Source organism: Melospiza melodia, chromosome 15 (assembly GCF_035770615.1).
Source record: "Melospiza melodia melodia isolate bMelMel2 chromosome 15, bMelMel2.pri, whole genome shotgun sequence".
Classification (NCBI taxonomy): Eukaryota; Metazoa; Chordata; class Aves; order Passeriformes; family Passerellidae; genus Melospiza; species Melospiza melodia.
In genome coordinates this window covers 14,244,271-14,257,256 of record NC_086208.1, presented here as the reverse complement: position 1 = coordinate 14,257,256, position 12,986 = coordinate 14,244,271, and the positions used below count along the sequence as shown (strand labels likewise).

The 12,986-nt window shown below is 43.2% G+C and overlaps 1 protein-coding gene across 16 annotated transcripts in view; it reads left to right on the top strand.

The window, feature by feature from the left end:
- Positions 1 to 12,986, top strand: part of AKAP13 (A-kinase anchoring protein 13) — a 209,088-nt gene that overhangs the window by 131,692 nt on the left and 64,410 nt on the right. For 2 of the 16 annotated variants that reach the window (XM_063169889.1, XM_063169886.1), the window contains exon 1: positions 3,454 to 4,201. The exons of 13 other annotated variants lie outside the window; for them this stretch is intronic. In XM_063169889.1, coding sequence (XP_063025959.1) covers positions 4,121 to 4,201 — 81 coding nt within the window. In that variant the 5' untranslated portion in view covers positions 3,454 to 4,120. Of the gene's footprint in view, positions 1 to 3,452; positions 4,202 to 12,986 lie in introns of those variants that run through there. One more of the 16 variants, XM_063169888.1, reaches the window with a different exon arrangement.

The window sequence follows — 12,986 nt, the reverse complement described above, 5'->3', positions numbered from 1 at the left end:
ATTTTCTTGTTAGTTTTTTTTTTTTTTTTAATTTAATCTTTATTTTCTGATCTCCTGTTTCATGGTGTTTCAGAGCATAAATGCTATATAGTGTCTAAACACTTGTATGGCATTCAAGGACTGCCTAAATAGCTGGACAAAAGAGACTGAAAGCTTTTGTTCTGCTCTGTCCCAGCTGAGTCGTGTTCTGTGTCTGCCTGACAGTGCCTGTGTGGATTGCAGGCTGTGTGCAAGGCAGGATTTCTAGCCTGAAACAATGCAGCAAAAGCCCCACCTAATGTGGGAAGAGGGTGATGGTCTCCCAAGGGAGAGCGTGTCTGGCACATTATCTTCTTGTTTATATTATATTCCTCCCCCCCCCCTTCAACAGCAAAGTCTGGAGATGAAGATGAGATGCACTTTGGCTGTCTGTAGTCGTCACTGGTCCCCTGATCTTTGCTGTGAGTCAGGAACCTAACTACAGAAAAAACTCTTGGAACAAATTAGGGATTTTGAAGCTTAAATTAAAAAATTAGAAGGGAGAGAAGGGGTTATTTTTTGTCTTGGTGTGTGTTGATTCTTTCCCTCTGTGGCTGAAGGTGTAGGGGAGTCAAGGAGATCAACTGACCACCTTTACTAAACCTAGACACGTAATTAAGGAGTAAGGCAGGTCATCATCTTGATTCACAGGACATGCACCAAGTCCTGGGACACATCCTGTGCCCAGAGTCACCCAGCCTGGTGTGGGTCTGGTAGTTTCCCTGGCTGCTTCTCTCCACCTGTCTGCACCTTCCACATGAGATTTCTGTTCCTTGCTGCCCCATGAAAACCCCCACTGGTTTAATTGTGGCATTTGGCCATCCCAAAATGCTTGTGCATAGCTCAGGAAAATTGGCCTCCTGCCATGAAAGCTGCACATTTCCCAGCATGTCTCCCATCTGCTTTGACTGGAGATGTTTCTCATTTCCCCTTACCTGCAAGAAGGGTGAGGTAATGTGAGCCGCGAAAGACTGGGTGTTGTTGCAGCTGCAAGTTGGACCCATCTTGCATCTCTGTGGAAGATGCACTGTCACAGTTAGTGATGCTCACCTCCTCTGCATGCTGGGCATTCCTTGAGCCCTGCAGCTGTACATCTCTTTCTGGTTGCTAGAGGAACTCTGTGGATCAAAGGTGAAATGCTTTAAATGGAGTGTCTGAGCAGAGCTATGCAGTTGTTAGGATAAATCTTGGCTGGGCATACCAGCAGCTGTAATTAAATTGATTAAATCTCTCTGCTATATCAGTTTAAATAAAAAGGTACTCCATAATGAAACATTAGAACATCATTAAGACATTCTGACTTTGCAAATTCCTACACCTGAACTAAATTCACATACTTTGTTTATGGGTTCCTGTCTTGTAAATTTAGGTTTGAGGAAATCCCTGCCTTTTATGGTAGTGTTTGAAAGGCTGGAATGCTGTCACAGCCATTTCTGATTCCTTGTCTCGATGGGCACATGACTGCTGGGACTCATTACTTGTGGAGAAAACTGGTGGCTCCAGAAAGTCCCCAAAGTACAACCACATTGTGTGTGCCCTAATACTGAAAGCAGAAGCTCTGCTCATTGTTGGAGAGAACGGAGTCATTGGCTGAGATCTTGAGCCAGGGACTGTAGCTGTAAGACAGTCTCATGCAGGAATCCTCCTCAGTTCAGCTGGTGGTGTGGTGGAGATGAAGCTTTGGGGTGTGAGGGAGAGACTGGAGCATAAGGGAAGTGTGGGGAGAGCCTGGCACTGACTAGGTAAGAGTGTACCTGTGTCCCTCACTGGGAGATCTGACCTGCCGTGAGTCCCAGCCTGCTCCAGCGCCTGAGGATACACTCAGGTGCAAGGCCCAAGACCAGCCTTCGTGTCAGGGCTGGCCACTGTGCCATTCAGTCTCAGGAGGGGAAGCCCTGTGCTCAGTAACTCAGGTTACTGAGTCTGCTAAATCTGTAGGGTAGCTTTTGTGTAGTCTGCACAGATCAGGGTAGCACATCCAGGAACTCTCAGCAGTGTTGTGGTTCTGTAAACTCCTGGGTTGTGGTGTTTTACCGAACAGGGACGGAAGGGAGTCAGTTCCTGTGTTGCTCACAGGCTGTGGTGCAGTGGGTTTGGGCAGTCAGAAGACTGGGTAGCACTGGCAAGAGAGAAGCTGGAGGCCTTGCTTGCAGCAGATGGGTTTAGATCTCCTTTGGAAGACCCATCTTGCATTCAGATGCCGAGAACTTGCGCTTTATCCGTTCCAGTAGGCTGCAGGGTTTGAGTCACCTTTGCAGGAGTTTGAGCTGGTGGCCACAAATCTCTTTATACGGCCAGGCAGCTGGGACCACCCTACAGGACTGGATGAAAAGACCTACATCCCCCTAACTAAGCTCCAGGAGTGGAGCAAATCCCAGCAGCAGGAGGTGGGCCAGTCTGCCGGCACTGCTGTTGCAGATCAGCAGTCAAACCTTGGGTTGGTAAACGCTGTTTCCAATTCTGTGTTCTGCTTTGTAGCTTGGGATTAAAAATTCTGCATTTTCAGCTTTTCCATCCAGCAAAGCAGCAAGTTCTGCTCGCTATAAACTCCCAGTCTCTGAAAACTCTGCTTCCCCTTTTCTTCTCTCTTTTTTTTCCTTGCGTTTTGAACCGCCCCCATTCCCTTTTGAATCGGTGAATGAGAGAATGTCTAAAGCCAGGGAAGTATGGAAAGATTTCATCCCTGGAGAGGTCAGGGTGGGGTGGAAAGCGGAGGGGGCTGCAAGGGGGCAGTTTGAAAACAGGAAACCATGTGGCAGTGAGCATGCAGGGCCCAGCTGATGTGAATGAGCTATTGAGAGCAGAGAGACTCTCGCTGGCCCCAGCATTAGAAAGACAAAAAACTTTGGGTTGGTTTTTCTTTTTTCCTGCCCCCAAGAAAAAAAGCTCTGTCTTTCAGGCTAGAATAGATGAGGGAATATTATATTTTCTGGACAACTAGTTGCTGAGATCTTTGCTTTGTGTTGCAAACAAACTAAGAAAATGTAAATGGCTGATTTCCTTTTTTTTTTTGTTTTTTTTCCATGCACACTGATTAAATCATAAGTTTCCGTTCCTGGTTTAGGAAAGCATTAACCTTGAAACTGTCTTTCATTCACCTGCCCTGGGGGAGTGGGAAGAGTCTTTTTACCTCCTGAAAAACACGTCCCTTTGCTCTCAGTCTCGTTTTGGACCGAGCAAGCACACCAAGTGCCTGCAGCCAGAGGTGGAAGAGGCTGGCAAAGAAAAGCTGCTGCTTTTCTTTTTCTTCCCCCGCTCCCTCCTCTTTTTTTTTTTTTTTTTCTCTCAGTGAATCATGCTCCCACAACTGCAAAGTAAATTTGAAAGCCGGGAGAACACTGGTGCAGGACTAAAAAGGCAAGCAGTGACGTCCCAGCCGAAATCAGGAGGGAGTGGCTTTATTTCATTATTTTCTTTCCTTTTGGCCAGTGCTGTCATTAGAAATTTAAACTTAACGCAAACCCAAGCCGTCTCGCCCGGTGAACAGTGAACTGACTTGGAAGGAGGAAAGTACTTTTTTGTTGTTGTTTCTTTCAGTGCATGAGGGCGTGAAAAACAAAACGCTTTGGTGACAGTATTTGCGTTGGATACGGAGATTGGTTTTTTTGGTTTGTTTTTGTTTTCTTCCTGAATTAGACCCATCGTGGCTGAGCCTACCTTCTGCATTTCCGCTTGGAGTGTCAGTATTCGTGCTGCACACATCTGGCTTTTGTTCTCTTTTCGGGCAGGATTTTCATTCTGGTGCTTTTTGGATATCAAAGTTGTCTGGAAAACATTTTTTTTGTTATTATTACTGTAACAGGAAGGCTGATACCATTCTTAGCAGTTGCAAAAAAAATAATCCTATATGTATAAAGCTGTCTTCAAATATCTTTTGTTTGCTATAAGTTCCTGCATTGCCTGTATAAGCAAATCTGTTCCAAGAAGACTTTATCAGCCGGGCGCAGCGCTGGGATTTTCGTTTTCCTGTTAAGAAGCTCGGGCAGGCTGGTGTGCTGAGACACAGGGACTCCTCTGAGCACGGATGTGAGAGGTCTGGGGCTGTGGTGAGCCCAGGGTTCATGGTGGGCTCTGCTCCTCTGCTCCCAGCTCTTTGGACAAAATGTACGAACGCCACAAGAGGCGATACAGCCTGTGCGACATCTCCAAGGTGGACAGGACTGTAGATGTTGTGTTGTTGAAGGTATGGTGTTTGTATATATTTATTTATGGGTTCCTTTCCCTTTCATATGTCAATCTGTTCCTTTCTGTGCTTATGTCTCTCAGGGTGATGCAGTGGGGAGGGACAGGTGGAAGAGCTCTTGCCCTTCAGCATGGAGGTGGTTTTGAATTTTATCAAACCATATCATATTATTGTCATATCATTATCTCTGCAACTAAATAATCTCTTGTGGCATGCACTCTTTGGGAGAGCTCCCTGACCATCTTCCCTGCCCTCTGCCCTTAAACAGTCCCTGGTTTGAAATCCCAGCTGGGCTTTTGTGTGAGGGGAGAAGGCTTTCCATTTCCAGTGCTTGCTTTTTGAGATTGAAAGGCACATGTTTTCCAAAAGATGCATTCTGCCAAAAAAAGGCATAGTGGATGGATCCTCCTTTGCCTCTGTTTTTTGTTTGTGTTAGAAGGGTTGCTGTCAGTCTTGTTGTTTGGGTGTGATTTTGTCTGAGGATGGGTTGGAGCAAGAATCAGGAGTGGCTCTTGGCTAATTGTCCCAGTGTGTTCCTCCTCTAATCTAAAATTAGCAAGTGCTCCACCAAATGGCACAATGGAAGTCTGGGAATGTCCTGTCTCTGTAACAGCTTTGTGGAGCTTCAGCAGTTTCCTGGCAGAGTGGATGGAAATAGGAGAGAAGCCAGAGAGACTGCAAAACACAGCCCAATTCAGAGACCTTAACTGCTGGAAGATCATTTCCTTTCCCTCTCCCTTCTTCTCTTTTCTCTTCTTAGCTGAAGTAGTGGGATTCTGCATGATCATATGGCTTCCTTTTTTATGATTTTTGGTTCATGCTCTTGTTTCCAAGTCAATATAAGAAGACATAACAAATTTATTTTCAATTAATTCTTGTTCTACTTTATCTGCACTAAAAGAGACCTAGCTCTTGTTACCTTGCTTTGTTATGAATGAAAGTGCTTTCCTTTAATTCAATGCACCCAGTGGTTTTAGTGGCACAGATAGCTGTAAGTTGTTTTCTCTCCCAGCTCAATTTTTTAGAGTATTTTAGACCTCTGAAGTTACTAATGCTGGTTGAGGATTGAATCCCATGATACTCAGCCTATAGACACAGTATGAGTCATTAAAAATGTTGTTGCATTGTTCACACACTATTTCTTCCACAGAAATAGTGTGTTTACAATTCTTAATAATTCTTGGGAGGAGACCTCTGATAATTTTGGTTGCCAATAAAAAGCACAATCTTTTTCTTTATGAAGAGTATCTGAATGCCTGGGTTAAAATACAATTCACTAGAATTATCCAGCTTCAGTGTTTCTGATGTCATCAGTTCCTTAAATTAGTTTTTGTTCAGCAAAGCTTAGATTTTATAACAAAATGTGGCTCTTATTAGTTCCAACTGGTATTTTCCTAATTGAGTTTCAGAACTGTGGGTTATACTGTCTGTTCCTGCAAATGACTCAGTGTCCATATATGTGTGCGTGTGTGCACGCATTGCTGCTCCCAACATGGGCTGTACAGCCTGCAGATGTTTAAAATAGGAGGGTGCTGGTGACAGCTACAGCTACAATCAACTCTAGCTCGATTTTCAGTCATCCTCCCTGTTTTCTCTGGTTTCTATAACATAACTGGTAGATGAAAATGAATTTTGATGACCTAGGGATCCAAGCCAGCGCTTGAGTGCGTCAGTGGCAGATCATCTCTTGACGTTAATGGGAGCTGGATCAGGCCCTTAATGAGGGAGCTGGGGGTGGGGTTTCTGTTGGGTTTGGTTTTCATTAAAATACTGAAATAAAACTGTACCTTATCTAGGCCATTGTATTTTAGGGAGTTAAGAGGACAGGGTTTCTTAATATTGAAAAGCAAGTACATGTCGATAGAAAAAAGCACACCCAAATTGGATCCATCAAGAGTGTTTGAGCTGATGAAATATTAACAAGATACCTGCAAAGCACCAACCAGCTTTCAGTTTGGCTGCAGGTTGACTCAGGCAAGCTGACATTTCTTGAGTAATGGATGAATATGATCTTTGCTTCATTTTAAGGTAGGGAACTCAGTGATCAAAGAATTGTTTAGGTTTTAAGGACCTTTAAGATCATCAAGGCCAGCCATTAACCCAGCACTGTCAAGTCCACCTTTAAACCATGTCCCTCAGTGCCACGTCTGTGCATCTTTTAAATACCTCCAGGGATGGTGACTCAGTCATAACACAGGAAAGAAAACCAGCTGCTGAAAAAGGACAATGGGAACAAGTGGTGAAGAAAGCATTTTGGATGCTAAATGTTTATAGATGAGATTATATTTGCATTGATTGCATCCATTCTTAGAAAGAATTGCAAAAGAACTTTTGGTTCCTACCCATAATTTTGTCATCTGAAAGGCCACTGTCTTGAGACTCAATTTTTCCATGTTTAGATTGAGCCTGAAACAGTGGCTTGTGAAGTTATGAAAAAAATGAACCTCAGCAATTTTGAGGGTTGATGCACACAATTATTTTTGGCTTAAGCATAGTTTCCTCCTCCTCTCCACATATGAAAAAGCAAGAGGCAGCAGGTTACTAGCAGTGTCCCAGTCCCTGCTGGAGGTAGGACTTCATCCTGGGAAGAAATTCCTTACTGTGAGAGATGTGAGGAGGCTCTGGCACAGCTTGTCCAGAGAAGCTGTGGATGCTCCATCCCTGGAGGGGTTCAAGACCAGGCTGGATGGTGATTTGAGAAACCAGGGAAAGACGTTGGATTTGCATTATCTTCAAGGTGCCTTCCAACCCAAACCATTCAATGATTCCATGATTGTGTGTCCTTTCCTGGCTGCTGCGGCAATGCAAACTCAATGACCTTGGATCCTGAATTTACTGAATGCACGAAAGCCTGGATGATGCAGAACTGACATAAAAATTTGCTGTCACCGTTCCTGCTGGGTTTGCATTGTAGCAGATGAGGGAGAAGTTGTGGGGTGTGTGGGATGTCTGCTAGTCTGAACATTTTGCTGAGCTCTGAGCAGCTACGTGCAGGGTAAAGCAGTCTGTGCTATGTTATTGCAAGCCCAAAATGGGAAGTCTCAGTGTGCCCATGTGTGCCTTGGCAGCCCTGTCTCATTTCTATGTTGTGCCTGCTACCACAAATAAAACTACAGGGTCAGGATACAAAAACCACACTGGCTGGCACCTTGCAGATAGATCCATGTGGAGTCAGACAGGCATTCAATGGGGATGAACAGGCAGTGCTCTGCAAAGTTACAGAGTAAGAACTGGGCTTGCTTTGGGCATGGGAGATTGAATAATCACAGCTGGGAATGTTTTCAAACAGTTTTTGCCTATATCTGCATTTCACCTCTGTATGTGAATGCTGAAGTTGTTAAGGGTAGGCATCAGGAGTAAATTTTTTCACAGCTGGGGCAGTGAGGTTTGATTTTTCTTCTTTATTTTTCTGCCTTTTAGATGAACCAATCCCATTTAACTTCCAGCTGAAGATCAGAACATTATTAATGGAATTAAAACCAGCATTAATAATTAATCATGGTGTTTTGAAGTTAAAAGGACAGCACTATTAATTGGTTTTTCTGCTTCCTGGCTGCTCTGGTAGCTTTACCCCAGCACCAGGGAAGATGCTCTGATTGATCCCTGCCTACCTAAGGCAAAGTGCCATTTATAACATCCTAAGCTAAAAGTAGTCTGTGGAGAAGTCCCTGAATTAGCTGGAACTAGGCTTCCTTACATTTTATGTTGAAGTTTTTCTTCTTTATTATCACATAAGCAAGTTCATTTCTTCTCTGGAGTTGTTCTGGGGAAGGATATGCCCAGCTGATGGGTATGTGGTGTTCTTCAAACTTTGTGGCCCTAAAATGACTAAACTTTAATCCAACATCTATCTCTGCTATTCTGGATGGATGTTGGATTCTAAAGACACAGAAGTGTCTTTAGAATGTTGTAGAGAATTTTTGAGTTTTTCTGTTTGTGTCTCATGTCGAATTACAAGTGAAAGGGCAGCTTAAATGAAATTATGTGTTTTCACATTAGAAACATACATGTTTGTGGGAATATTGCTCCCATATTAGCTAAGAGATGGGGATTTTTGGGAAAGAAAATGCTGTTATTTTTGAAGCTTAATTGAAGTCTGTTGACTTTTAGTTTTGCTGGTGGAAGACATTGCAATGCCAAGGGCTGGAAAATGTACTTGGGGCACACGTTCCTTTTCCCTGCTGGGACATTGCTGGGGGATAAATGCACTCTAGGAATTTAGTGTTGCTCTTGCACCATAAAGAGCCAATTTATTCAGTCATGTAACATGTCCTGTGCTTGTAGGAGCCTTTTTTGGTGAAATCCTTTAATATAGTTTTCTGTAGCACTGCTGGTTTGTTACTATGCAAAAGGTCAGTTTGGACCTCCTTGAAAAAATGTCCTGATGTGGTGTCACGGCTCTGTAAAGATAAAAGACTCAGTGTAGCATATTCACAGTGCTAGAAGAAAAAACCTCCATAGAAATAATTGCAGAAATGCAATTATTGTTGTCCCTTTTGGCATACATTTGAGAATGTCTTTGGGTTCTGCATCTACCTGTTAATATCATCCCACAAAGCTAAGAAAATACACAGGGAGATTACTATAATAAAAATTTAAATAAAAAATAAATGTGGAACTTGCAAGCAAATTTATATGTCTGCTCTTAATATTGTCTGGCAAGATGATTGCCAAAGCAGTGATTGCTGCTCTTGATGTGAGTTTTGTGTGCATGGAGTCTTTCTGCAGGAACAGATGTTGAAGGAAAACAGTGGAAATTCCTTCCCCAGATGCCCCATCCTTCATGCTCCTTTTCAAACGCTTTTGGAGGATCTTGAAAGGTGGTTCTTGTGAAGGGGGTAAATCAACTCTTGCTTCAGTTTCTAGTGCAGGAATTGCAGGCAACTGGATAGTTTCATTGTAAATGGAACTGTAAAGTAAAAGTTGTTCAGCATAAACATTGAACTCCAGTTATGTGTACAAATTTCTTTAATCCTGTATGAAATTTTCAGGAACAGGAAATTCCTAGAAAATAATTACGATATGCATAGAACTTTAAAAAAATCATTGTATAATTTCTGCTTATGAAACAAATTAATTATAATTGAATTTGAATTACTGCTTTTTTCTACTACTTTTATTCTACAGTGGATATTTAAAATGGATATTACTCATTGTGGTGCACAATTACTTAATGACACACTAAGCAAGCTACAATTACTCTCCTAAATATTTTCCTATGTGCAGTAGTATCTGGTTTTAGCTGCGAGGTAGATCATAGTCTGGAAGCTGGGGAAAATAAAAGGAGAAAAATGGAAACTTGCACATTTAGGACAAAGTTAAAATAATATGGAGGGAAGATGAATCTCCAGGGATCTGCTAGGAAATTGAAGTTAAAGTCATCTGGTTCCTTGTGCTCTGGAGATGTTGATTTATATCACGACCAGCGAGGTTGACAAGTGCAAACTTTTGCAATAGCAAAAGATTTCCTGGAAGGTCAGTGTGTTCTCTTTATTGTGAAATGGAAGGCAAGAAGAGTTAAAATAAAACCAGAGGGAGAGGAAAAGGACTTTTCCATGCTGGAGATAGGAGCCAGGTAGTCCCTGGCCCTTGTGATGCCTGTTCCTCCAGCACACAGCTCTGCCCTGGATATTGTTGGAGTGTCTTTGAGAAGGAGGTCCTGAGCCTGGTTGTATGGGCAGGCACCACACTGCATGGATTAGATAATTCCTTGTCCAAGGGGAGAGGAAGGGAAGAGCCTGGGAGTGGAGTCTGGGATCACTCACAGTTCCTGTGGGACAGAGGATGCCTCAGCCCAGGGTGTCTCACAGTGTCCAGTGCTGTCCTTTTCTTATGCATTAAGTCACGCACTTTAATTCAAGTTCAGGGTCTGCAGGAAGAGTCAGGAAATACCTGTGTGTGCCCAGAAAGGGTAATGGAACCATCTGCTGTTTGCAGCTCCAGCTGGTGTCCTAAAGGCATCTTTGAACATTTAGCCTGCTGGAGTTTCACCGGCAAACAGAAAATCCTGCAGGATTCAGTTTTTGGTGCCTGGGGATGTGCTTCCATGATTCATTCTGTGTCTGAGCTGCAGATAAACACATTCAGGCTTCTGTATGGAAAAATAGCTGGTTTTCTCCTGGCATTTCTTCAAGGGCTGTGTATTGAAACTCTGTTCCCAGAGGCTGTTTCATATTCCCTCTGCCACTGGAGCAGCACTGCACCCTCTGCTCCTGCTGCAAAGACTTGAGATGCCTGGAATCAGTGAGCTATAATCAGTGTGGGCAAGCAAGCAAGTGTGGGGCTTTTATCATCTTCTGTGGCCACCAGCCTGTGGTTCTGTCCTTAGGCTTCTCTCAGCAAAACAAGAAAATGGGGGGGAAGAGGGAGGAATTTTCTCACATGCAATGCACACGTGTCTGCAAAATCCCAAGACAGCCTCATTTCAAATTTCTCCATACTGGTACATTCCCCAGCTCCTGATATTTAGATGCTTTTACAAACACAATTTCCCCTCCAGCTCTCAGTGTCTGTACCTGTAGTCAGTAGTCCTGAGTAAACACAAGCAGAATTCAGGTGTTGAGGAGGGATCCCAGTACTCAGTGTTGGGCTGTGGATAGTGGGGTTTGTGTTTTGAGGATCTATGGACCACCCAGTTCCCTGAGAGCAAGCAGTAAAACTCCCTCAAAGCCTGTCTGGGCTCGTTTTTGGCCCAGGGAATACTTGTATATAGTAGTGGTTTCCTTTGTTTTTGTTTTGATGGTGATTATTATTTTTCCTGAATTAGGGCTACTGAGATAAATATTTAATTTCTAATGTTTTATTTTGTACATAATCAAGGATATCTGAAGCAGCAACTTAAACCTTAGTGTTACTCTCTCATTACTTTTTTTAATAGAGAAAAGCAGACGTTTTCAATACTTGGCAAAGCCACAGGGCTGAGGAGAGAACTGGCTGGGAAATTGGAAAAATGCTCAAATCTTTTTTGAAAAAATGCCAATGTCTATAATGCATTTTCAGTGAATGACTCAATTGGTTCTATTAAAGGAAAATATATAATGTTAATTCAGCCTAATATGGCTTATTCAACAGACAACTTGAACCTCTTCCTATTTTGCTTTCTTACTGCTAATTACTGAATGAGGTGTTTAATTATTCATTTCCAGTAGTGGATACCACTATAAATCAGGAGCGGTTCCTTTGATTTTGATGGTGATTTGTTTATAATTAAGAAGGGTCAGACTCTTCTTAAGGAGGAAGGAAGGAGGTACAAGTCAGTCAGGAGGAGACAGAATTTGATTTTGTATCTGAAACAGGTCATTCCTTCATTTGTGTGGACTTGAGCACATTTGCATTTGTCCTTCTATGTGTGTTCAGCCTCAACTTCTAGATATAATATAGGAAGGTGTGGTGCAAATTTATTCTGCTTTGTCTGGAGAGAAAAGAATAACAGCATGGTATTTATTGACTTTACAGTCATCAAGTGGTATTTATTGACTTTTCAGCTCTTTTAAGACTAAAAAATAATAAATTCTGTGGTTAAGTTTAGATGCTAAGGTTAGATGCCACACAGCCTTGCTGAGAACAGGGAGTGTCTTCTGTTGAAAGAATCAGAACGTGACCCACTGTCCATGCAACAGTTAAAATGCAACATCCTTGTGTTACTTTGGAAAGCAAAAAACACATTGTTCTGAAGTTTTGCTTACAAATCCTTTTTCAGATTTAAGATTACTTCTCTTTTCCTCACTGCCTCTCATTTAATATGGATGTATTGTATGTAAAAGGGAGAAAATGGATACACAGTGGAGCAGAGGTGCAGGAACACTGGGATCTTAGATGTGTGAACATAAAGGGGTGTGATGGGGTCTTGGGTGAATATCTGTATAATGCAGTCAGGGAGTAAGAGCTACAAAGTGTACATCATCCCTAAGGAAAATAGCCTGCAAAATTCCATGGAGATGGCAGGTACTTCCAGGTGGGACATGCACTGAGGCCACCCCGAGACCTGACTCTGGTAGAGCTCAACATCTCCTTCACCTCTCCTGGGAAACTCCTGCTCATTTTTCCCCTCTCGGAGCTTCTGTTTCTTCCCTGTCTCTGTCAGCAGGAGCTGCTGACTGGGGAAGGTCATGGCATCCTCTCCACTGGAGGATTTTAAGGGCACAGAGCTGGATTAGGACCTCTGAGATGGTAATTGAGCCTAACTTGGCGCAGCAGCAGGCAGGGACTAGCTGACCTGTCACGGGCCCTCCCAACCCCGTTTTGTCATCGCGCAAGTATGGAGGAGGACAAAGCCCGAGGAGGAAAAATGTGCTGTAGCAAGGAGCTGGCAGGTGTGGGGGAGTGCAGGGTTGCCTGTGTGGTGTGGAGAGCAGGAGGTGCTGGCAGGAGCTCCTCGGGTGACGGGCAGGGGACGCAGCCAGGGCGGGGAGGAGACAGCCAAGGGCTGCAGCAACACATTCCATGATCTCAGTGAGAGAGGAAACAAGGACGTGGGTCATTAGTCAAAGCAGCACGTCAGGTCAAGGGTAGGAGAGGCTTGGTTTTAATTTATTTTAGAAAATAAATAATAAGAAGGCAAAACCAGTGCGTTTCATAGCATAGGAGGAAGGAGAACGTTGAGGGGATGGGAATTCAGCAAGGGGCTGCAAAAATAGAACAGGATCATGGAGGAGATTTGAACATAGGTCAGAGGCTAAAAGTAAATGTTAAAACTTTGTTATTTGAAAGGTAGGAAAGGAAATTATTTCAGGAGATAAAAGGAAAGCCAGAGAGAGGATAGGAGAAAGACTTGTCATATAAAATC